Source organism: Panthera tigris, chromosome A3 (genome assembly GCF_018350195.1).
Source record: "Panthera tigris isolate Pti1 chromosome A3, P.tigris_Pti1_mat1.1, whole genome shotgun sequence".
Taxonomy (NCBI): Eukaryota; Metazoa; Chordata; class Mammalia; order Carnivora; family Felidae; genus Panthera; species Panthera tigris.
The window spans coordinates 41413064-41440015 of record NC_056662.1 but is presented as its reverse complement, the minus strand read 5'-3'; the positions used below and the strand labels follow the sequence as shown (position 1 = coordinate 41440015).

General features: G+C 41.2%; 1 protein-coding gene across 4 annotated transcripts in view; it reads left to right on the top strand.

Moving 5' to 3' along the window:
• Positions 1 to 26952, top strand: part of KIF16B (kinesin family member 16B) — a 288455-nt gene that overhangs the window by 192895 nt on the left and 68608 nt on the right. For 2 of the 4 annotated variants that reach the window (XM_015539589.2, XM_015539588.2), the window contains exons 20-23: positions 1275 to 1427; positions 3307 to 3403; positions 5081 to 5131; positions 20603 to 20725. In XM_015539589.2, coding sequence (XP_015395075.2) covers positions 1275 to 1427; positions 3307 to 3403; positions 5081 to 5131; positions 20603 to 20725 — 424 coding nt within the window. Of the gene's footprint in view, positions 1 to 1274; positions 1428 to 3306; positions 3404 to 5080; positions 5132 to 6502; positions 8921 to 20602; positions 20726 to 26952 lie in introns of those variants that run through there. The other 2 variants (XM_007086799.3, XM_042980931.1) reach the window with 1 other exon arrangement.

Below are 26952 nucleotides of genomic sequence, written 5' to 3'. Positions count from 1 at the left end.
GCTCGTTTTCCTTACCATCTCTAAGACTTTGTATTAATATTGTTCCCTTGTTCTTGGCCCACCAACTGGCCCCTGATGTCAATGTTTATGCATTTTTCTTCCTCCTTTGAAAAGACTACATGCTGTGGAAGTTGATGCTTAGTAAGTACTTGCTCATCAGCAGACAGATGAATGGCTGAGTTAGGCTGGGCATTACCTCCATGGAACCCATGAGTGCTGACCCTGGTGACGTTGTAATCACATCCCTGCGAGTTGAGAACTTGGCTTTCATGTAGGTCCATCAAATTGCTGTTGGTAACACCAGAGAGCTGGTAGGATCATGCTGTGCCAGCATCTGAAGCTAGAATCCTTGAAGTTTGGGACTGAAGGAATTTAGACTAGTTGACTCTTCAGATTGGCGTATGAAAAAATTGAGGCCCAGATTTCATTAACTCGCCTTAGTTCACACAGTGAGGGAGCTGTAGCGCCTATGTTTCCTGGGCCAAATTTACTGGCAAGCTTGGCCCTCTAGCCTCCTGGCCCTGGATCCAAGCATACCCGGGCCACCAGGAGAATGAGCTTACACACACTTGACCTCATATTGGATGTATCATTTATCATTGGAAATAAGTGTTTGTTTCTACAGTGGTTTAATTTCTCAAGATACCCACCTTGCCTTCCTAGGTCTCTCTCCTGTTTCCCTTTCCCACACCCTCTGCCTTAGCCAAAGTGGATTCCTAGTTTTTGTGACTTAGGCCTTTGTTCATATTGCTTTTTGTACCTGGAGAGCCCTTAACCCTCATCTCCAAATGCCCAAATTCCTACGGGCCTCTGAAGATTCAACTTAGAACTGCCTTGACCATGCAGATCCTCCTTGGGTTGGTGGTGGTTAAAAATTCTTTAAAGCATAGATCTCTTTTGTCAAACAGAGGTATGTAGGGGGATCCCCATATGTGGTCAAAGACCAACTGTTTTGTTGAGGCAGGGGTAGGGGGCTCAGAATCCTGTACATCTACCTCAGAGGATTGGCTCAGCACCGTGGGAATATCTTTGCCCTTGATAATTAAACTCTCTCCAACTTTTGAACACCTGCAGCATTGTTCTGAATCCTTCTCATGGCTCGTTATCCCCTTATACCTTGTCTGATGCATATGTGGCACTTTTACTACTAGAAGGTAAAGCTCTTTGCAAAAAGTGTCTAGATCCCCCATGGTTTCAAGAACAATGTCTCACCCAGTGAAGATGCTCTGGAAATACTGTTCATGAATGAATTCATGTAACTCCCATCTCTGTAGATTAGAGCATGAAATCCAGCAGTTGAAGCAGAAGATCTGTGAGGTTGATGGTGTTCAAAAGGGGCATCGTGGGACCATGGAGGGGAAGCTTCCTTCTTCCAGCTTGCCATCCAGTGCTGAAAAATCTCACCTGGTCCCTCTGATGGATGCCAGGTACTGGACATTAAACTGATGCCAAACTTACATTTGCCATGTGGTTTAATGACTCACTGTACCTTGTATTGTCCAGTGTGCATGTGAAGGGATCTATCAGAGGTGACTAGTGATAGGTGTCTCTGAGATATGTATACTTTGTCTCCATAAATTTATTGCCTGGGGGGAGAGGTATCATTTGAAGGGAACCAAAGATCTGAGGACTGGCCATCCAAATCCAAGGCATTTTAGAGTAGTATTGTGTGAGAAGGTAGAATTGGAAGGTCCAGGGAAACCACGTCATCTAGAAAGGAGTGAACCAAGGCCAGGCTGAGAAGAGCAAAGAAGTAGAGTTAATTGAACCATACCAAGAAGAAGGACCTCGTGCTGACAGTTAATTTATGAAGTCATTAATTACAAATAGATGAAGTCTGTTACAAAAACTGTACCAGTATATTTGGAATGGTCATGAATAGCATATATACCTGATGTTACTATAGTAAAATGGTTTTCAACTTGAGTGGTATTGTAAATTGCTCTGTGACTTAGAGCTTTCAGATAAGTTGACTTAATCATTCTTTGCCTATAAGAAAGTGGATTATTTTCGTCAACTCCAGCTGTGTCTTGGGGAGATTTCAAATTGGGCGGTCATGAGCCCTGGGCAGTAGGTGACATGTATTTGGATATCAAAATGTATTAAGAATGGTATGAGCCTCTGTGGCCCCTTAAAAGGTCTGCATCTTCAGTGGGGCTAGTTTAAACTCTAAATAAAAGGTCCAGAGAAGTAATTCATTTGTAAGTGCCCTTGGCTCTGGGTCAGCTGCACACGATTTTTCTTTCAGTATTGAAAGGTAACTACTGCATTTTATTATCCATTCTTCTGTGCTCTTTTACTTAAAATATTAATCTCTTTGCCTAACATTTCAGGAAATCATCAAGGCATGGTTCATAGTACCGAGATGTTTCTAGGAGTGCACATGTGCTTAGAAAGATGAAACCAGATTATTTTTTAGTGTGCTAAGAAATAAACATGCAAAACAGTTAATTTTAAATAATCCATCTAATCGGTGTCTGTATGGGGGAGGGAGAGTCTGGAGCTAAGCAAGCCTTCCATGTGGGCAGTCTGAGCCACTAGAAAGATTTTAGCTGGAACTAAAATTCTTCGGTTTTCCTGGTTTCTCTGGGTGGATGGTTGTACTTCATACACGTTCACCTCCATTCTCTAGGGTACCATATATTTAGTTGACAACTGCCTCAATCATCAGCTGTTTCTTGCTTCCACTGTCTTGGCCACATGCCAGGCAGTTTGAAAGGTAGAGGGGCCTTTAAAATGTGGTTTCTCACAGCCAGGTGCCTATGGAGAGACACGATGGAGCAGAAACAATTCAAGCCATTGTTCCCTTGGAATAGTGAAGATTCATAGAGATTGTGCCCACTCTCCCCCTCCCCTTTAATCCTCTTAAATGACTTTATGATATGAGAAATAACACTCACAATTTTCCATGTGAAGAAACTGAGGCTTGGTGAATGAAGTGTGGGTTTTCAGAGTCTGGTCTGAGGCCGTGGAGCCTTCTGAAGCCAGCATCTGCGATTCTCCTGTTGCAGGGGTTCCACCAAGGAGAGCCAGGAGAGATGTGGATGGGATCATGTCGTCTCCCTTGTATTCTCAAGATTCTGTTATTAGTCCACTTCTCTCTTGTTTGGAGAAAACCCAGATCATGAACACATGGCACTGCATTTCTTAGAAAGTAGAAAAATGGTCAAGGTCCCGAGTTGTTATGTTTGATGTTTAGAATGAGAGAGCACCTCTTTTTGAAGGGCGTAGTAAACTGAGGGTCTCAGATGCCCTCTGTGGTTAGAAATCTTTAAGTGCCACCTCCCCCATCTCTGTTGTTTGCAGGATCAGTGCTTACATTGAAGAAGAAGTCCAACGACGACTTCAGGATTTGCATCGCGTGATTGGCGAGGATAGCAGTGCATCTGCAGATGTGGCGAGGGTGAGCTGAGGGAGCCAAGCCATCAGTCATTTGTTTTATTTTTTTAAGTTTTTTTTTTTTTTTAATGTTTATTTGTATTTGAGAGACAGAGACAGAGCGTGAGTTGGGGAGGGACAGAGAGAGAGGGAGACAGAGAATCTGAAGCAGGCTCTAGGCTCTGAGGTATCAGCACAGAGCCCGACGCTGGGCTCGAACTCATGAGATCATGACCCAAGCCAAAGTCGGATGCTTAACCGACTGAGCCACCCATGCACCCCATCATTAGTTTTCAAGGTGACCTCTCCATAAGTTGGTGGAGGTAGTGGTGATGGGCCCCCTTATTATTGTTTCTCAGTGAAAACAGGAACCCTCTTGCACTGTTGGTGGGAATGCAAATTGGTGCAGCCGCTCTGGAAAGCAGTGTGGAGGTTCCTCAGAAAATTAAAAATAGACCTACCCTATGACCCAGCAATAGCACTGCTAGGAATTTATCCAAGGGATACAGGAGTACTGATGCATAGGGGCACCTGTACCCCAATGTTTATAGCGGCACTCTCAACAATAGCCAAATTATGGAAAGAGCCTAAATGTCCATCAACTGATGAATGGATAAAGAAATTGTGGTTTATATACACAATGGAATACTACGTGGCAATGAGAAAAAATGAAATATGGCCTTTTGTAGCAACATGGATGGAACTGGAGAGTGTGATGCTAAGTGAAATAAGCCATACAGAGAAAGACAGATACCATATGGTTTCACTCTTATGTGGATCCTGAGAAACATAACAGAAACCCATGGGGGAGGGGAAGGAAAAAAAAAAAAAAAAAAGAGGTTAGAGTGGGAGAGAGCCAAAGCATTAGAGACTGTTAAAAACTGAGAACAAACTGAGGGTTGATGGGGGGTGGGAGGGAGGGCAGGGTGGGTGATGGGTATTGAGGAGGGCACCTTTTGGGATGAGCACTGGGTGTTGTATGGAAACCAATTTGACAGTAAATTTCATATATTAAAAAATAAAAAAAAAAATTATTGTTTCTCAGTGAGAAAACTGAGATGCAGAATGTTTTCTAAAAATTAAATATAGCTTGGGTGGAGCTTAACATGTTATAAATAGTATTGGTTCAAGAGAAACTTTGTTTATTTAAGAATTTTTTACTTCTGGGGGAATTCTTAACTGAATATAGAGTCTACTAAAATGCTTTATTTACTTTGACTTATAAAGATTCTACATGTAACATTTTTCCGTTTTCTCCAAAAAATACAACCAATTTCCTTAAGTATTTAATTTTGCTTGATAAATTATCCTGAGTAGATATATAATTTTGCTTTTGAGAAGATACGTATTTGCGATGTTGATTTTTATCAAAATAGAAACATTTCATTCCTATTCCTCAAGTTAATAAGGTCCTAAGGAAGTTTTATTTCATTTATTTAATTTATTGAATTTTATTTAATATGTTCATATTATTCTTAGAATTTTAAGATTAGGAATAGATGCTTCAGTTCCCTTACAGGCAGATAGAGCGATAGAGTCATACTTACCTTGGGAATATAAATTCTATAGAAGGGATGTCATTGTTGAGCAAGTATGTTTCTTTAGAATTTTGTTCCCATAAATATTTCTAATCAAATCAGTTTCTTTTCCCTCTATGAACAAGCTATAATTTAATATAGAGGGCTTTTTATTTTCTTATCAGGATAATGAGAAACTCCACAATGGCACCATTCAACGTAAGCTAAAATATGAGGTAGGTAATGATTTTTCAGATTGATAAGGTCGCCTTAAATTATGGCATGCTCGTGTGATTAAATTTTCTTAATGTTTGGTTGTGTAATTAGAATTTTGAAGTCCCAGTGAGATTAATGGCTAATAGGGAAGGCAAGCTATTATATGGACTTAAAATTAAACGGAATCCTGCAGGTTGAAAACTGCTTGGACTTTATTTGAATGGCATGTAACTGTGGTGGAGGCTCCTTGCCCGGTTTTTCATTTGTAACAGTATCCTTTCTCCTGGTCTGCATTTAAAAGGCAAATTATATAATCAGAATCAGATATGGGGTTTGGAAATGAAACTGAACACTTCTCAATGTTTTAAAAACCCTGCTCATTTTATGGACTGTGAGTTGGCAGTAGTACAAAGGACATACTCTCGGTTGATTAGCTTATTTCTCTGGTGGATTGTCAAACCAAGGTTTATTTGGGCATACGATTTGTAAGGTTTTACTTGTAGTATTTTCTTCCACTGAGGGACCTGTCCTTCCCATACATTCCTAAATTAAAAAACAAAACAAAACAAAAACAAACAAAACAAAACTAGGTGGTAGAAGTCTTACAGATGGCGCCCATATATTACAGAACAGAGAACAAGAGGTGAAGGGCTGGGTGCCCCACAGGAGGCTTAGCTGATTTTGGCCACTGCCACGCCTCCACCCCGGTGGTCCAGTAATGACATTGTCTTCCTCTAGACATCCTTCTCTCTAGCAGATAACCTTGTGAAGTGTAGGACGTTGCCTGTTATTTCTTTGTGTCCACTGTGCCTGGCCTGTAGCGGGGAAGCCTTTCACAGTGCTGGTTCATAGCTCTGGTCATAGCAGTCTAACCAGGGCAGGTATAATTAAAGATTCCCACGAAGTGAACCAAGAGGCAAGAGAAATATGACTAAGGTTGAAATACTTGTCAATTTCCTTTTGGCCCTGTCATCTGATTTTCATTAAGTGTGCCCTGATTGCTTTTACATTTTGGACATACAGTCATGGACTTATTTTCACAACTAAATCTGACCTTTCGCAAATTGAGTCAAAGATCTTAGGATTTATTTTGGAACAATTGAAATATTAGACCAAGAAGTGGATACTGTGGATCAATCCCGCACAACATATTTCTTTCAAACACTTGGCAATTTGTAAGATAAATAATATGGAAATTGATGTCCTGTGTGTGAATCAGATCATCCATTCTTAAATCATGTATCAATCAATATGAATAGCTTAGGCTTTCGATTTAACCTCTGCATTAATCTACACAATGAAACCAATGACTGCAGGAATCTTCATGTGCAAAAAGATTTGCAAAAGGTGCTTCCAACCCCCATTTCAACTGTTTTTGACATCTTGAACAGAAAAGGTATCTTGCCCCGCTGCTGCCCAGAGATGTCACTGGCCCTTCCGGCAGAGAAGAGGGGAGGGAGGTGGATCGGAACAACCATCCGGGTCCTCCCACGACACAGAGCATCTCGGCGTCTCCTGCTCCCTCCTCAGCATCGTGCGAGAGAGCCCACCAGCGAAGACATCGGTCCTCTGTACACAAGGTGTGGCAGAATAGTGATCGTGGATACGGTCATCCTGAGTGTGCAGGCTGTTTCCAACCAAAACGTTTCAGTTTACCTGAAATCACATTTCTTAACGAAAGTAACACCAGTGACACAAAACATCAGCATCGGTCTGAACATCTCAGTGATCTGATGACTCGTAAAGATAAACACAACTTGGGAATCGAGTCCAGCTGGACTTTGCTGCAAGATTTGTCCCAAGAAGTGCCTCTACATAATGGAAGCAAGCAGACCAGGCAAAGCAAGTTACTCTGCTTGGTCCTCTCTGAAACGGTTTCTGGTGAGGAGGGTGCCTCCCACAGCGTTCCTCAGCATGCACCCGCCGGGAAGTTTTGTGGTGAGCAGCAAGTCGAGAGAGAGTTAGATGCTAAAAAAGCTAACTCTCCACAGTCCCTGATAAATATCAGGACAGAAGGAAACAGCAGGTTGGGCTGTTTTTACCACAGGCTGGCAGACCTTTATAAAGATACCAGCAGTCACCTGCTACAGGCTGGCACAGAGGTGATCCGCCAAGCCGGGCATATAGGGAACCTGTGTGACCCCAGGGGGCTCACCTCCCATGTGATGACATTTATCAGAAGACTACCATTTCTGAAACACTTTCCCCTGGACACGCCCCTGAAGTCACAGCAGGCGTCATCAGAGCCTTATTCTTTCCCCAGAGAAGCTCAGGCTGGCAGCAGCGATCCTGAAGAGGCAGGAGCCGCCAGGCCAGCAGAGGGCACCATGCCTTTCAGAGCACCAGGCCTCACTGCTGCCTCTGCTGCTGCAGGATCCCCAGACTCCTCCGCAAGCTCAGTGCTGCACCTAGAATCTGAAGATTCTAGAAGGAGACCCGCATTTAAGCAGACTCTTTTGCGATTCCCAGCCCAGATGCTGAAACTTCAGGAGCAGCCTCTAAAAGACTTTCTTGAGCACGTGGCTTGTTCCATACCAGAACTCTCAGGCGACATAAAGGAAGTCAAAGGTGTTTACTGGCTTGCTGTTGCTAACTGCACAGAACCTGACCCTCAGCCAGCATGTTTGCTTCTGCTTCATTCCATGCTATATGCTTTGGTTCTGTCAGATAACCCTTCAGCCTCAATGTGCATTTTTCATGCTCTGCCTCTCTCTGGACTAGAGGAAATCCAAGTCGGCTTTGGTGGGCAGAGCATTAGACTCTTGGGCTCTGCAGAGAGTCTCCTGCTCACCGTATTTAGTTACAGCAAAACCCTCTGTCAACAGATTTGCGGTGACCTCCTGTGTGTCCTGATGCCCGAGTTTGATGCTGCTGTCCGCACTAATCACCCTTTGTTCCAACAAGATCTGGTTCAGCTTTCTCTTGACTGGAAAGCAGAAATCCCTGATTTAGTTTTGGCAGATGGTGTTCGGTTATCATCCAGATTCCAGGATACCTTGGTTGACATGATTTACTTTCTTCATGGAAATATGGAAGTCAACATCCCCTCTCTGGCAGAGGTACAGTTACTGCTCTACACGACAGTCAGAGTCGAGGGTGACCCCGGCCAAGACAACCTCCAGTCGTTAGTCCTTCTGAACACCCACATTGCCCTTTTGAGGGAAGATCGAGTTTTCTATCCCCACACTCAGTCTCTAAACACACCTTCTCCACGAGCACATTTTGATGTGACCAGATGTCGTGCTTTAAGCGAATTGAGGTATGTCGTTGTTCCAGAGAAGGAAACCTTGTCAACCGTCCAACTTGTCTTCCCAGAAAAACTCAGACTCCCATCAGATTCAAGAAATAGCCCAGCTGAGCACTTTGAAGGAGGCCAGAACGTCCATTTGTTCCCTGGCATGCCGTGCCCTGAGGGCAGTCAGAACGTGGCACCCGAGGTCTGGAAACTGACCCTCAGCTCTCAGGATGAGGCTCTGTGGCTCATCGCACACTTGACAAGGCTCTCAGGAGGAAACTTATAAAAATACTTGGCATATTTTTTGAGATTTTTAATAAAATGAACATTATGAGAATAGTCAAAGACCCGGAAAGGCTCTGTGTAGCTAACTGATTTGACACTAGAAAAATACAGACCTCTAAAATTGAAAATGTAAATATGTTAAGTATGTACAATTAAAAAAAAAGGTGGGGGTAGCAGAGCACTGATAAAATATCTTTATCACCACCCTGCTTCCTTTTCTTGAACCTCAGCCTTGTAAATTTGGGTCTGCCTCATTATTTGTTAGGTGATTAAAGCATTTCTGATTGTTTTTGGCTTCATGTCGACTTCTAGTAGGGTGGCTTGGAATCTGTCTGTGTCTGCTGGATTCCGGCAGGCTAATTTGTGCTGCTTGAAAAAGTGCCCGGTTGGCAGTGACCTTCACTGACATCCTCCGTTTTAGCCATGATTAGGACAGCTCTGTAGCAGAGCACATTAGTAATGCATCAAGCTTCCTGGAAGGACCCAGGGATTTAAAATACCCTCCTCTCACTATAATACATGGAATGGAGACAGCACCACATGCCCTGCGGTGTCTTCTTCCTCAGTTAATTGCCTTTTCCTTCCTCCTTTCAGACTTTTTGACTATTGCTTTCCAACCTATGTGCTTTCAACTCCTTACTTGTTGGTTTAGTTTTGACTACCCTTCCCCCTATGCCACATGCCCCCCCACATGCCAGGACTTTCTCCGAGCTTTTATATTTCTGTCCTGGAAAGACTCTTCATCTTCAAGTCTGACTTTTTCTAACGGCTTCTGTAAGCAATCTTATCAGCTGCAGGGTCACCTCAGAAGGCATTCGGCTCTTTCCTCTGGCCGCCCTCCCTCTCCGACTCCCACCTAACACATCATCACTCACAGCCGCTGACCAGCATGTTCTGCTGGCCCGAGCTGGTCCGCTGGCCTCCCTTCTGAGATGAGTCCTGCCCATGGCAGCCTCAGGTATGTCTCTCTTCACAAAGTATGATCCGGTACTCAGCTGCCCTCCTCCTCTGTGAGAGGCTTGAAACTGGGCTCTTTAGAAGCTCTCTCTCCTCTGAGTGACCCTTTCTTTTTTATCCATCTCTGTTCAACATTCCTATGAGGAATTGCGTTACGTGTCTTATATTTATTAGCTATTTCATCGGGTCCTAGGTTTCACAGCCAGTGTTCTCCTGTCTCTTGGATGTGTATGTTCTACTAAATTCCAGAGTCTTAGAAGGAAGGAGGTGGATTCTTCACTGCTCCATCCTCTCTCTTCCACTTCTAGCCGGGATCATGATGAGCTCATGGTAGCTACTCATTGAATGTTGCAGGCAGTTGAGCAAATCAGCGATTCCACGAAGCCATTTATATTAGCCTTGGCATGGAGGGGTCATTCTTCTGTTCTAGCCAGACCTTTGGATGATGTACAATATAAGTGCCGTAGCCCTCTCTTCATTTCTACTCCTGATCACTGATAGGGGCAGTGTCAAAGCTTAACCCAGAAACTCACCGGCTCCCTTTGGCCACAAAGTACAGACTTTCCTTCTTTCCCCCTCAGAACTAACAAGCTACTTAATGTGTTCTGTGCTTCATCATTGATTTTCCTCTCCCCAGGTGTGGGGCAGTAAACAGGAAAGGGCAGGAAACTGGCAAGTGTGTTAGGATCTACACACCAGTGGCTGCTGTCTTATCTGCAATAACCATGTAGAGGCTTTTTGACTTTTTGAGGCAATAGGGTTCAGATGTTTTTAGGTGGAGCTTGTTTTTGTCACTTCCACCCTTCCCCCCATGCACACATACACACCCTGTTGCCTTATACATGAAGGGTTTTGAGTCTCTGATGAGGATATCATTAAAATTAGTTAGCTTGTCATGTTTTTGGCCGGAAGATCTACTGTGGAAGGAATTTCTTAAATGAACCATGGTAGCCTTCTAATATGTTATCAATAATTTTCACATAACTTCCCCCTTTTTTTGCTTTTTTCAGAAAATACTTTCTTAAAAATTGCCCCATTGATTAGTTTCTTAAGTATCCTTAATAAGAACAGAACTAATGATCATGAAAAACAGAGGGAATGAACTTTGAGATGTTAGCAGAGGGACAGTAGAGTTGGGAGGGAAACAGTACATAAGCAGCATGAGAACTTTAACAAAGAATGAAAAATATTAGACAGACTTGCTTGTCTTCATAGATTTAAAAAAACATAATTCTATGTTATAAATTATGGTCTTTAATATTGTTCGTAGATGGAGCATGCAGCAAATACAAGCATTGCATAAACGTCCTATTATTCATTATAACATCTTCCGTCTGCTTTATGACCCAGGTAGGCCACAATGAGGATTACATTCAGGTCTCACCACATAATAGAAGAGGCCTCTGGCAATTCAAATTTTACATGTCTCTTCTCTCACCTAAGCATACTTTTTATCTTGAGATCAAGTATGTTCCCTGATATGAGAATTTGATTTACTATCCATGAAGTAAGTAGTAAGGTTGTCATACCTTAGGTTGTCCCTGTAGAGGCCAGGGGAGTAGTGTTTGTGCCATTATCCACTGTGGCTTTAATCCTGCAGGCCTCCCTCTGTCTCCACTGGCTCATTCTTTAGGAGTTCTGGACCTGTGATGCTACTATAGGGAGCAAGTGTGAGCATCTCCATACTCAGCCTAACGGGGGATCGTCTCAGTTGTAATGAGTTCTTGCATCAAGAAAAAAAAAAAAAAAGGTTCATACATACTTTGTTCTGTGGCATTTTCATTGTTGTAGCATAGGCCTAAACATTTACATTGTGGAACTTGTTAATGCATTCTAGACAATACCTCTTTGAGTACTTCGAAATACTGATTTCATCTGAATTTGATTAAAATCCATTTTGTTCACAGCTGCCTGTTTTACAGAATTGTGGTTGGCAGGGTGAATTTATTCAGCCTTTGTTGAAGAACATTTCAAAACAGTTTGTCTTCCCTTTCTCATTACTTAAAAAATGTAAGTGCATCCCTTGGAGAGAATACTTATGCTTCCCAAGTAATAATTACGGTAATTTTTATTTACATTCTTTTTCCTACATGATTTCAAGTTTTGAATGATAGATTAGAGCACTTTTATTAATGCTTCTTTGAAGGTCAAGCAGTCTTACTGGCTAGGCCAGTGTCTAGTGAGGTTATTTTGTTAATTGTCTTAATTTGCATGTTAGACAATTCTGATTCATTATTTAAGATATCTTTTGTGATAGGTATTATATCAGTCAGCTCTTGCTGGGTAACAAACAACCCATAAAAAAATAAAAAGCTTTTATTTCTTACTGATGGTTGTAAGTAGGTTGAGGTGGCTCTACTTGTAGGCTATGGATCATCTGAAGTTTAGATAGTGTTGGTCTACTCCTGATGTCTCATTTTGAGGTCTGTGCTGAAGGGTCAGTGGCCATAATAATGATGACAGAAGCACATAAGATGCTGATGCATCATGTCTGCCAGTGTCCCACTGGCCAACACAAGTCATGCAACCAAGTCCAAAGTCCAGGGGCAAGGAACACTCGATCCACCAAGAAGCCATGGCAAGACTGGATATATGCTGCTGCAGGGAAAAGAAAAATTGGGACCAATAGTTCAGTCTGCATGGATATATTATGTCAAGGTCCTAAGGCTCTATTTAAAATAAAATTCAGATAAAGCTTGTAGGACTTCTCCCTAATGGAAGTATTCAGGTACTGGGAAGAACATATGTCATAGGACCATTGAAGTTACTTAGTTCAACTGGCTTTCCAATTTAGTCCTTTCTTGACACCTCCAGGACTGCTCACTCTCTACCTCACAGCAGTTTATTCAGTGGAACTGTTCTCATTGTTAGGCCATTCTTTCCATCATCATCTTTATTGTAATCTACATCTGTAGGGCCCATCCATCATTCGCATTCTTGGGTAACAGAATAGAACAAATCTGTTCCACAGTCTGTGTTATAATCTGACTGACCCTTCAGAGAAGACCATTATCTCTCTCACCTTCTCTGATTTTCCTTTTTTACCTCCAACATCCTTCAGTTCCTTTGTTGTTTCTTATCCAACATTGTTTCCAAACTACCACCATCCAATCTCTTGCTAGGGTTGCACCGTTGTAATTTTTTAAGACCTCCTTTATAAGGAATGGAACTGAATGATTCAGTTAGTAAGAAGGAAAGAGAGTCTGTTGTAAATCAGTCCTCCTGCCATTTAACACCTGGTTAAAATCTTTGGTGCTAAAGATGGCAGTGGATTCCAGTGATAACAATCCAAATCCCCCTTACATTGTGGTTGACAGTGTACCAACTTCTTTCCCATGTATGGCTCCTTTTGAGTCCCACAGTGATCCTCCTGGGATGGAGGAATTATCATCAATCTGCACTTCATATTTGGGAATTTAACTCAGAAAGGATCACTTGACTGAGAATTGGAATCAAACCCAGACCTTCTTTGTCCAGAACATCTATTCTTTCCACAATGCCAAAGTCAGTTCCTGGTCACATTGTCTGGGTAAATTTTTTTATTGATTTATTTTTCTCATGGGGATGACTATACTAGGGATAAATATTTGGAAGAACTATGAAGTTGATTCTTTTCTGACTTGTAAGTTCTTTTATTGGAATTTCTAGACATTGAAGATTATTTCTCTTTTTATGAGTTATATTTTCCCCCCAAAATTCCCGTGCAGATTTCTTTGCAATTCCCTTGTTCCATTGTATGAACCTTATGTCTCCTTTTTGCTCTCTGCATTTTTATCTCCTATAGAAGAGAAGCGTAGGTAAAGTCATAATGCGAATATGGTATAGATAACCTTGTATGCTCAATGTCGCTGCTTTACCTGAAGTTCAAACAATATGCTCTACAGATACCTGAAAGAATCTTCCCCTCCCTCCCAAATTTAATTTCTCTTGGGCCTTAGAACCGAGCACAGATTGAACCAAAACTAGGGCTCAGCAAGAATTAGTGAGTGAAGATGCGCGATCCTTTTGTGGCTAATCATGGACACTGTAGAATTGGAAAGGAGAAAAGTTGATTTTCCCTCCTGAACATCCCAAATTGCCAATGTTTGTGTTTGGTATAAGAACCACTTAGCAATTGTTGCCCTGTTCTCACTTATACTGGATCCATTCTTTAGTCTTTTTAAAATTTCATCCATTTAATGATGAGTTATCCCGAGAAAATGACCATTAAAGGGGCTAGTCTTTGGTGCTCTAGAGAAAGATGGTAACGTTCTTAATGATTTCAAGTTAAAACATTCATCAGATACCCAGTGTTTCCAAATCTTGAAATAACGTTGATCAACTCAGATCTCTATGGATGAAATCATCTATTCTGGTAAGAATCCTGGATCAGGAAATGTTAGCCATCCTTTTGGATTTACCCTAAATCCACTAAGAGTAAATAAGATATTCCACAAATATTTATGTCCAACGGCTTGTCATTTTCTGGGTAGTTTATCCCTAAAGATATATATCAAAAATGAAGAAATACTCCTTTATTTGAAAACCTTTATTTCTGTTTCCTCATGCAAGTTTTTTTAAATCACTTTAAGATAAGGTTAGCACTGTTTCTTCATGCCCTGGTGGTGTTAAGTCCTCACCTTGACCAACATGGTCAGGAGATACCTGTGGCATGTGTGGCTACATCTCTTAGCAAACTCCAGTTCAGCTCTATGTACTTAGCCTTCAGAGATGATGTGGTATTAGCTCAAGATCCCTTCATGACAGGGGTGCCTGGGTGGCTCAGTCAGTTGAGCATCTGACTTCGGCTCAGGTCATGATCTCGTGGTCTGTGAGTTCGAGCCCTGCGTCGGGCTCTGTGCTGACAGCTCAGAGCTTGGAGCCTGCTTCGGATTCTGTGTCTCCCACTCTCTCTGCCCCTCCTCCACTTATGCTCTGTTTCTCTCATTCTCAAAAATGAATAAATGTTAAAAAAAAAAGTTTTGAAAAATAAAAAAGAACCCTTCATGACAGAGGCAGGCTTCACCTTCCAGAGATGAATATAAACATGTCTTGGCTCTTTATTCATAATTTTGACTTGCTCACACAAGGTACCTTTATTCTCTGCTTCTGATAACATGGCTAATACTTGAAAATATAACTGATCCCCTAGCCCTCCCTCTGTCCCAGACCTCTGTTTTCAAACCTCCTGGGCATAGGAAGTCCTTGATATAAAATAGCTCTAATTAGAATTATCAATGTGGCATGTGTGGTGGAAAAAAGGAGGGAATAGAAATATGTGCTATGCTGGGAACAGAGAAGGGAGAATTGGTAGTTTTGTCAAAGTGATAAAAACCCAGGTTGCCTATATTTTAGAAAACCTTGGATATTTGGCTCTATAGAGGAGATCAGACGGCAGTCCTTAGGTCTGACCTTGTCCTAGTCAGAGCATACACTGAATTCAACCATCTGGTACATAATTAGAGTATTTAGGGGAAATGTTGATGACTCCCTGTAGAATTGGTCCATTCTGTGCCCTCTGCAGTGTCGACATTGATCTGAGTGGATGTTAATGCCACTTCCTATTAATTTCCTTAACTTGTCCCTTTTGAAGGAGACAGCCTTAGTGGGAAGAGAAGATTCTAATCTGAATATTCAAAATATAGTCTGTGATCTGCCTGCTTTTTTTGGCTGAGGACCCGACTATAGTGTTTCCCCAACAACAGAAAAATAGCATATTTGTTGACACAAGACATTATTTCATTAAAAGCTACCAGAAGAGTATTTCTTTGCATTTTATTTTAAAAGATGTTTCTTATGTATAGGAGTATAATCCAAGTTACTAATTATGTACTTTTCCTTGACCTTTCATTTCTAAACAGAACCCACTCCACAAGGCATTTAAAGTTCCTTGAAATGTCCTGCGTATTTATCCAGATCTGCTGTAAGATGTGTATCCAGCCTTTCATGTTTCTTTACCTCCTCCTGTGATGTATGACCAATTTCCCTTCCATGTCTAAGCATCTTCTTTGCCACATGTAGAAAAACCATGACTGATTCCAAAATAAATAGCTCCATAGAAATTTAAAAGCTCCCTTAAATAATAGGATATAACATGATACAGCACACATTTACTTGTCTAGTATAAAACTCAACATATTCAAAACATAGCTACTTTCAAATAAAAAATAAATTTCTGAAACATGTGTGTTAGTTTTCCTTCCTCTCTAACATAAACATAGTTTAGGGGAATGTCAGGAACCTTTCACACTGTATTCTGAGAATTCTACATTTCTCATGAAATTGACTTCAAAAAATAGTTTCTAAAAATCACATTGCAGCAGTGATTTGATAGAAACACATACTCTTTAGATTTGTCTCTCTGTTCATCTATCTGTAGATAAAGACTCAAACATCTTCAGATCCTTAGCAGTTATTTTTCAGTTACCCATTTCCGTAGTTGTACATTTCTCTACACTTGTTAATATGGAGTTACTCTGAAATCTGAGATTGAAGTAAACTGTGACTCTGGGCGATAGCGAGGACTCTGGTAATATTTCTAGCCCCTAGCATGCTAAATAATGAAGAGAGAAATATCAGTCTTCTCAGCACCAGATGCGGCTGAACTTGCTGTCTGATCCTGCGGTTGGGGCAGTGGCTCAGAACTGTGTTCTGTGGTATACGTGCAGGTGCTGATATATAAGGGGCCGTCCGAAATTTAGATGAGCTACATAAACATTACAGGATCCAGTTCCTCTCAGATAAATGGTCTCTACTTCTTTCATATACCCAGTTAAATTATCAAAGGCAAGAGTTTTTGTCTTTAAAGGGTGTATAATCCCAAGCTCCAAGCAACTTTCATTAGGGATTATTTCACAATTATAAAATTGTTAGAAACAGAGAACTTTCCAGTCCTAAAATGGCTATGTAGTAACCAGACCATCAATTTCAGTCTTATCCCACTTTGAATGTTGACTTATAAAAGGAGAAAGCTAAGTTGGCTAACTTTAGAATGTAATCCATCTGGAGTGGAGAAACCAAATCTTTGTTCAAAATTTGATGCAGTTGAGAAAAAACTAAAGGTCTTAGAAATTACAGAGACTTTGTAGAAGTTATTTTGTATTCTCAGGACCTATTCTCAGGACCTCGTGAATGGTACCTTGTGGGTGCTCAGTAAAAGATACCAACGTTTGATGTATATCCTAAGGGGGCCTCTAAGAAAAGGCATTTAGAAAGTTGAAGCCTCCATTGTTCGGTTAATAATATACACGGGTGATTTGGGCTGCAGCTCTTCCTCAGTAAAAGTCATGACATTTTATTTATTTATTTATTTTATTTTTTATTATTTTTTTAATTTTTTAACGTTTATTAATTATTGAGAGGCAGAGAGAGTGAGCGAGCAGGGGAGGGGCAGAGAGAGAAGGAGACACAGAATCTGAAGCAGGCTCCAGGCTCCGAGCTGTCAGCACAGAGCCTGACACGGTGCTCGAACTCACGAACCATGAGATCATGACCTGAGTCGAAGTAGGACACTTAACCGACTGAGCCACCCAGGTGCCCCAAAAGTCATGACATTTTAGATAGCCATGTGTGTATTCTTGTTTTTCTCACTCAGTGCCCCCATCAAAGTGTTTTGTTTTTTTAAGTTTTTATTTTAATTCTAGTTAACATCCAGCATTACATTCGCTTCAGGTATAGAATATAGGAATTCAACAAGTTCCATATAACACCCGGTGCTCATCATGACAAGTGCACTCCTTAATCCCCATCATCTATTTAGCCTACCCTCCACCCGTCTCCCCTTTGGTAACCATCAGTTTGTCCTCTGTAGTTGAGAATCTGTTTGTTGCTTTGTCTCTCTCTTACTTTTTCCCTTTGCTTGTTTATTTTGTTTCTTAAATTCCACATGAGTAAAATCATATGGTATTTGTCTTTCTTTGATTTACTTTGCTTGGCATAATACATTCTACCTCCATCTATGTCATTGCAAGTGGCAAGATTTCATTCTTTTTTTGTGGCCGAATAGTATTCCATTGTGTGTGTGTGTGTGTGTGTGTGTGTGTGTGTGTGTGTGTATACCACATCTTCTTTACCCATTCATCTATTGTTGGACACTTGGGCTGCTTCCATATTGTAAATTGTAAATAATGCCGCTATAAACCCCTGTCACAGTTTTAAAATCCTCCTAGAATTTACTTGTCAGTCTGCTTCTGACCAGAAGTCCTGCAGGGTGGGACACTGTCATGTTCACAGTTGGGTTTTTGCTCTATAGATGGGATTTGCTAAATACCATGCCCACTTCCATAGACATGAGACTGAGGTGCAGAAAGGGTGGGTGGGTGACTGTTACACTGAGACCAAGACCTAATGCTAGGATTTGATTCTGGGTCTTCTCTTTCCCCTCTCTGAATCTTTGAGGTGAACCCCACGTGCAATCCCAAGTGATTGCTTCAGGGATACCCCTAATGGTAGAGTTTCAATACCAAGTGTATTACACTTGATGTTGTTATCCACACCTTTTTAAACCCCCCTAATACACATAATAATACTGTTCCTAGTGCATTTAATTACTTTTCTTCCTTCTTCCTTTTCCTAATTCTAGCCTCTTAGCATAGAGAGAGCTCCTCATCAAATGAACTGTGGTATTGGCCTTTGGGTCTAACTGGTAGGAAGGACCAGGTTCCTCCTAAGGTAGAGCATGTGGGTCTTCGTTTCCCAACTAGTATTATCAGTTGCCAGAACCCCCACAGCTGCCAACTGCCAACTTTGTGAGTTTGAGCCCCATATCAGGCTCTGTGCTGACAGCTCAGAGCCTGGAGCCTGCTTTGGATTCTGTGTGTGTGTCTCTCTCTGCCCCTCACCTGCTCACACACTCTCTCTCAAAAGTAAATAAACATTAAAAAAAAAATATATATATATATATGTGTATGTAACATATATGTATGTAACATATATATGTGTATGTAACATTATATATATATATATATATATATATATATATATATGTAGTTATGAAGCATGGCATAGAAGGGGCATCTGGGTGAATCAGTCAGTTAAGTGTCTGACTCTTGGTTTCAGCTCAGGTCATGATCTCATAGTCCACGGATTTGAGCCCCACATTGGACTCTGCACTGACAGCAGAGCCTGCTTTGGATCCTCCCTCTTCCTCTCTTTCTGCCCCTCCCTTCCTTGAGCTCTCTCGCTCTCTCTCTCTCTCTCTCTCTCACTCTCACTCTCAAAATAAATAAATAAATATTTTTTAAAGAGCATGGCATGGAAGATTTCAGGGCTTAGGCAGTAGAGTACGAACTTTATGGCTAACACATAGCCATAGGTCAAAGACATTTCTTAACAGTAGATGTGCTTTTTGAAAATAAATAAAACCACTAAATTATTTCTCTTCCTTTTCACCCTTCAAAGAGATAAACATATTCCATGCTTCAGGAAATGTCTACCTTTCCAGTAATTTGGAAACATACTGTCAGTGAACTGAAAGGTCTTTGACAATGTGCACATTGAGAAACTCTTTTCTTTCTTTTTCTTTCTTTTTTTGTTTCTTTATTTTTTTTTTTTTTAAGAATTTCCACAGTGGCTTTTGACATCAGAGACAACTAAGTAGGTGTACCATTGCCATAAAATCAACAGTTCTTGTTTTGGGTGACCAGCCACACAGGGAAAAAATTAGAGGCTCTAAAAGGCTTTGGTAACTTCATACCATGCCAAAATGTTTACGGGGTCAGCTAGATGAAAGCAGTAATCTAAGACAAATTATACACCTGTCTGTCATCCAGAAATCTGAGCTTTCATTCCCACACAGCTAGGCTGGACCTTCCACATTACACCTGGCTAAGGATCCAGGACCACATATTACTCAGTGTTTCTTTTTAGTCAAATAAGTGAATTTTACTGCATAATCATGGCATTCCCATCTTCTTAAATTCTGTGTATGTTGGTTGAAATGTTCATTTGCTGACTTTATCTCAGGTGAAGTTATTCAAAAATTTCATGATGGCAGTATAAATGGTGATGGCGATGGGCCAGCAGGCATCATGGGGCACTGGGTTAGCCTGAGTTCAAATCCTAGCTCTGCCACCTGCCTTTGTCACATTATCTCAATTCGCAAACTTTGGGCCCTCACCTGGTAAGTAGGGTTCAGTAACAATTAATACCTCATAGGGAGATCGTGAGGATTAAATGAAATGATGCAGAAATGCATTAAATGAACTGTTTAGCACAGTCCTTAGTATATAGTAAGTATTCAATGAATGCTAACTATAATTACGGTAATTAATCTTTTATTACTGCTACTGGTTTAAAAACATATTTTCTTACGTTTTCTAAAGCCCCAGGTTAGCGCAAATGATAAGGATTGTTCAGAGATTTCTATCCATTTATACTCAAGAGAACTCATTTTGAAGATTTATTTTTTTCATAATGCTTCTTTCTCAAACCCCTCTGGCTTCCCACCATCCAGACCATAAATGTTTGTCAGAGCCAGGCTGATTATTAATCAAATAAAGCCTAAAGAAAATACTTGGTATTTATTTTAATTGTGGTTTAAAGAGCTTTCCCCACCATACTGGCTTATAAAAATGCCTAGAAGTTAAAAATGAAGTAAATTTGAATAAAGTCTTTAGCTTTTGGAGCTATATGTACAGCAATCTGATAGTCTGTGAAAAGAAAAGAAGTTTGTCAGATGATCAAGTCTTTTCAGAAAGGAATCTGGTTTACACTGATTTTTTAAAAAGTCGGGATATGTAATCTCTTTTTTCGCTTGTTCTTATAAATTGGAAGGAACTTCAAAGCCAAACAACATTTTGAAGTGCTTTTGCCCTAATTTCTTGGAATAGTATACCTCAAGAAATGGTCTTTTGTGATGAGAGAAACTTAGCATTTCTCTTTCAAAGGAAGCCATCATTTTTCTAAATAAACTCTACTAGTTTGATGCTCTCTTCTTTGCTTGAAACACATTTTCTCCCACCTGCCCAAACATGGTTTTTTCTGAACAGTGATCTGGGTTTCTCTTTGTTCTCCCCATCTGATGTGCCTTTGATAGAGGATGGTTTCTCGCTCTTTGGGAGCAAATCCAGACGACCTGAAGGACCCAATTAAAATTACTATTCCACGCTATGTGCTCTGCGGGCAAGGGAAGGACGAGCACTTCGAGTTTGAGGTCAAGGTAAGTGCCCCTTCTTTACTCTTCTGGAGGAATGGAGGCTTGAAGCTCCCAGGGCTTTCTCTGTCTATATACATATATACATATGAAAGGAGATGAAGCTACATGTGAACGTGTTGTTTTAAAGCATATTGGTCATGCCCTCCTTTAAACTGATATGTGAAAGTCTAGACTGTAAAACATGGAGGGAAGTTATGCCATAGAAGGTGGTGGTGGCTGGGGAGTCAGGCAGACACGGGAGAAAGTTCTTGTCACCAGCCCTACAGGCAGGGTGACCAACCCTTCCAGGTTATCCAGGACTGTTTTGCTTTCAGCACTGAAAGTTCTATGCCCTGGGAAACCAGTTCATGCCAGGCAAACCAGTGCAGTCGGTCACCCTATCCCTGGTGACCTATCCCTGGGCTTAAGCTCAGTTTTCTTATCTATAAAAGTGGGAATAATAATGTTTATGTTACAAGGATATCAGTGCACATAAAGTTATAACAGTTGCTATAATTACTACTGCTGCTTTTAGTGTTGTTTCTATTAGTATTAATTTAGGAAGCTTTCCTAATCCATTTTAGTCATGATTTGATTTATACAACTTTTCAGGAAGAAATGTGCCTGCTTCCTTACATCACACTTTCCAAAATAATGACTTCATCTTATTCCTAATTTAGTTCCATTGACTCATAACAATTCATTAAATATTGCTGGATGCTCTCCTCTCTTCAAAGAATTAATGATTAATAATAACACTTCTTCGTTTTCAAAGCTAGGCAAGGGTATTGATGTAATAACATCCACTAGGGTCACCAGTATATGGCTGTGTGAGGGTGTTCTTGGAGGTGAACATCAGGCTGGGAATCTGGACGCTGAGGTCTTTAGGCTCTGATTCTGTTGCTGTTTGTTGAGTGATGCTAAGTCTTTTACCTTCTCTGAGCCTCAGTTTTCTCACTGGTGAAATGCGGAAATTGGATTACACCGGTGGTTTCCAAATTTCTTCTTAGCAAAGACGTTTGTTGAGAAAATATTTATGAGGAAGGACACTGTGGAAAGCAGATCAGCATGGAGCTGCTGTGGGGGGAGAGGGCGGAGGGAGCCTGAAGCCAGCAGTCCCCACCCCCACCCCCAACATGCCCCTTGGTGGGGAGTGGAGCCCCTGGGTCCTTAAGGATCTCTCCCTTTTAGGCATGCATATTCATTTTCAGTCTTCCAGGAGAAAGAGTGCAGATGAGTTTTATAATTAATCAAGTTCTCAGATTCTTATCTCTATATATTGTTTTCCTTTTTATTTTTTAAACCTAGGCTCTAATTTCTATATTTGAGGTCTCTGCTGAGAGTACATGATGTCTGGGGGGGGGGGGGCGTGTGGTATTTTGAACGTCACTGACCAGATTGTGTGGTTTCTTATTAAAATGTTATGCCATGTCCAGGAGCCAGTACTTCTCACCGCCCCTGACTGTATGCCTAATGCCTGCTCAATTTCTGTTCTCAATCGTTTGAAATTGTATGTGTGTGTGTGTGTGTATTTAGAGTTCCCTTTGTACATACATGTAATGTTGTATACATTTATCAAAATACTCTCTGAAGGTATGTGTATTATTTCTATATTTAAAAAAATTTTTTTTTAATGTTTATTTTTGAGAGAGAGAGAGCATGCGCAAGCGGGGCAGGGGCAGAGAGAGAGGGAGACAAAATCCAAAGCAGGCTCCAGGCTCTGAGCTGTCAGCACAGAGCCCGACACGGGGCTTGACCTCACACACAGTGAGATCATGACCTGAGCCGAAGTCAGAGGGTTAACCGACTGAGCCACCCAGGCACCCCAGTCCATATTTTTAATTAGAGGGTAAAGACTGGCTTTCACCAGCTCAGAATTTGAATTCTCCTAAACAGAGAGCTCACAGCACTGGAGAACATGCAATGATTTTCATTGGTGCATAGATATATTTTATTTTAATAGATAAATGTGTTAATAAAATATAACCATTAAATTGATTTCATGCCTAAAAGATAAGATCATGGATAAAGAAGATACTTAGTTGATTTAGTATGATCTCACTTATATGTGGAACCTAAAAATAAAAACCAAGCTCATAGATACAGACAGATTGGTGGTTGCTGGGGTGGGTGAAATGGGTGCAGGTGGTCAAAAGGGACAAACTTCCAGTAATAAAATAAATAACTCCTGAGGATGTCAAGTATGGCTTCGTGATTATAGTTAATAATGCTGTATTCCATATTTGAAAGTTGCTGGAAGGGTAAATCTTTAAAAGTTCTCATCATAAGGAAAAAAATGTTGTAACCATGTGTTGTGACAGATACTCACAAGACTTATTGAGGTGATTGTTTCGCAATATATACAAATATTGAATCGTTGTATTATACACCTGAAACTAATACGATATATGTCAATTATACTTCAAGAATTAAAAAAAAGAAAAGAACTAGAAAAAAAAAAACTGAGTTGATTTAAATAAAACTGGCAGGCAAATAATAGTCCAGGCCTTATCAGATCTGGCCAAAATTGTGAAGATCATTCTGTGAAGGCAAGTTAGAGAACCCACATACAGAAAATCGTATGGGACCTTTCAGAATCCTGGCTTTCAATTCAGAATACATAAAATCCAAATCCAAAGAGTTTAGCTTTCTTTGAACTTATCAAAGCCAAGTTCTGAAAGCATATCAATTGCTCTGCTTCCTTCTTGTACTTATCCCAGGTGCTGTAATCGGCATCAGGAATGGCTTGTTAACACTTGCCGGAGAATCCCTAGTTCTCTGTGTAGGAAGGGCTGGCATGCATTGGCAGGTAGGTGTGCTGAGGGTCTGACATTCTTCTGGGGTTACTAGTCACAGAAACATCAGGGCCCCAGTACTAGAACATGACCTGAATATACTGCCCCTCCCCTGAACAAAACAAAAACGGCCGCACCCCAGCAAAGGCTTAGCTGTTGGGATAGTGCTGGGTGCGCCAATGTCCTGTCCAGGCTCCACCAGTTAACCTTACAAGCCGTAGTCTCACTGTGCCTCATCTGTAAAATGGGGATAAAGAGACCTACCTGGTTGGATTAGTATGAATAGTGCATGAACTTAGGTCATGTAAAGTATTTAGAACGGTGCCTGCCACATGCTAAGTGCTGGATAGGTGTTTGTTTTTAAAAAATAGGTAAATTTTTATTTAAAAAAAATTTTAAGTTTATTTATTTATTTTGAGGGAGATAGGGAGAGAGAAGGAGGAGGAGCAGAGAGAGAGAGAGAGCGAGAGAGAGAGAGAGAGAGAGGGAGAGAGAGAGAGAGAGAAAATCCCAAGCAAGCTATGTGCTGTTGGTGCACAGCCTGACACAAGGCTCAATCGCTCGCACCATGAGATCCTGAGCAGAAATCAAGAGTTGGATGCTTAACTGACTGAGCCACCCATGTGCCCCATAAAATAAGTAAATTTTTAAAAGGCACAAGGAATGACTGAGATTTTACCCTTGGAATCCTCTTAATGACTTTGGATGTATAGTTGTATCTTTGAGAGTTTGGGGGTTTTGTTTTGTTTCCATTTTGATTGTTAATTCCCCCTTAACATTCCTGAATTCTAAAATTAAGCATGGCAACCTTTTCCATCCATGATTTGACTATTTGATGCATTGACAGTTTTCTAGGACAGTCACACTTGTGATAACAGTTTGGCTACTACTAAAGTCTTTTCTTGATGAACCGGTGGCTTTCAGGCAGCTAAGGTAAAAAGTATTATTTTTTTAAGTCTGTTCTATTTAGTTTTAGAGACCTTTTTTGAAGGAAAATCTGATGTTAATGTAGATAGATATTTTATACTATAATACTATATACTCCAGAGAAATCTTCACTCCTTCTTTTTTAAACAAAAGCGATTTCTGTTTTCTGTTCTTCCCTGTTATGGTCTTCAAAGTCTCCTGGGATCCTGAATATACGCAGCAAGGCTCTGTCACCAACAGGGAACGGTCTTGTCAATGATGTCAGACCCCGGCTGACTGTATAACTTGCTCCGTGGTCACGGCCGGTTCATTTAAGGGGCCAAGCTGGCCCATGAACACACGGCGCCCCACTGGGTTCAAGTCTCCACAGGCTGAGTTTGCCCCAAGGAGTGGGGCAGGGAAGACAGCGTCTGGTGTAATAGCTGCCCTGAGCTCTGTCTTTCAGCTTCTCCCTCACCCTTCCTGTTCCCTCTGCCTCCTGCCCTTTTCTGCCTGCCTTTCCTGAGGTAGCATTTATTACTTAAGTTATTGCTTCTTCCTGGCCACTTTCATTTTAATCCCCAGTCGAGTGGCTCTGATTGGGCTGCTCCTTGCTGAATGAAGTAGTCATGAGCCAGGTTAAGGTACTCTCTGAGGTCAGGTGTGAGGAGTGGAATTTGGGGGAGGAAGGAGGACAACAGTGGTTCTCAAATGCTCACCTTCTGGTCCCTGATGAGTTCAAGGAAGTTCCCATTGCTGGGATTTAAAATGAGAAAAGTAGACTTTTTCATTAAACTAAAATTTAATTCAAAAGGACTGTCTTTTTCAAATCTTCTGTATACAGGGATTAAAAATATCTTTCTCTTATGAAGTAACTATGAGAATAGATACATATACAGGTTTTTGTTTTCTGGTCCCATTTGATTTTTTTCAGTTAATTTTGTTGAGGCATAATTTACATACAATGAAACGCACGTATTTAAGTGTAGTTTGACAAGTTTTGATGTGCGTATACCCATGCAACCAGCACATCGATCAAGACTTAGGACTTTTCAGTCATTCCAGAAAGTTTCTTGTGCCCCTTTACGGTGAGTGGCCCTGCACAGCTGTCTGCGACTATAGATGAGTAGTGTCTGTTCCAGCATGCCGTGGAGATGTGGCTGGCAGCAGTTACTTTTCCATGTCTGGCTCCTTCCACATAGCGTGATGTTTTGGAGATTCATCCATATAGCTGACTGGAACAGTAATTTGTTTTTTGTTTTTTGTTTTTTTATTACTAAATAGCCTCCCATTGTATAGATATATCATGATTTGTGGAATGGTATTTATCTTAATGTCCTTACTTGACAATACAGAAAGCTGTGATCTCCATGATGCACTCCCTTCACACCCCTCGCCACCCACTTATTTTGCTCATCCTTGAAGGACACATGCCTGGGAGACCCGGGGCGAGGGCCTTGGTTCCCATCACCATTGTGGTTATGCCTTCCAGCAGGTCGCAATAGCACATCCTTCTGGGACTGTGTCCACGTGTACTGCAAGAGATGTACGGCCTGCAGACTGATGTCACAGGCGGGCAGAGAGCTGTGGGCGTGCTAGTCTGGCTACTCTTGGAGAAGAGCACATTCTGTGCTGAATGGTGTTGAATGTCACCTGCTGGTCAGCAGAATGTACTGGTACAATACGTGCTTGCTCTAAACCACAGCTGTCACAGGTTATACCACTAACTGGACTCCAGCACTCATCGTAAAACTCCTGCTTCAAATGCTTTTCAGTGATTGATACAGGAAATCAATTACACTGCGTTATACTTGCCATTTTCAGTCAGCCAGGACCAGGGTGGATAGAATTTAATTTTTAAATTAGATTTCAGCAGGATGCAAAACACCGGCCCGGGAAATCTGTGGTTAAGTCTCACGGAGGCTGGCATACTCTTATGTTATAGAAATAACCTGGTGTTTCCAGCATCATTTTAAATTCTCTGCCCTTTAATTTACATATTAACATGATAATATAAAGAAATAAGCCAACACTGGTGTATTTTTTTTAATATTTTGTTTCCTAAGAGTCTTTATTCCTATAAAAACTGTAGGTAATCTTTACAGGAGATTGTTTTCTGTCTTCCTAGAGCCGCGACTTCTGCCGTGTTGTCCCCCTTCCCCCCATTCTCTGTCCTGTCACCTGGCTTCCTCCCTTCACTGCAGAGGTCACAGCGGCAGTCACATTGTTTTCTTTCAGTCACTGTCATGTTTATAGATGGTCTTCCTTTGGGCCCTCCTTGCTGAGTCCCCAGCCCTCCCAAAGGCTCTGACTGATAATGGTCACCCACCCAGGAGAGATCACTTAACAATGTGACACACACAAGTCCATCACTGGGTGTTCTTACTGGTCAGAGCCCTTGTAGAGCTTCGGGATTTTGTGTCCTTGTGCCCTTTGTAAACAGCCCCCCATGGGCTCCCTGTGCTCCGACTGTGCTGGTGGATTCAGACATTGAATAGCCATCCCACCCACTGTTTTCCTAATGATGTGGCTGCTTCTCTCATGGTCCAG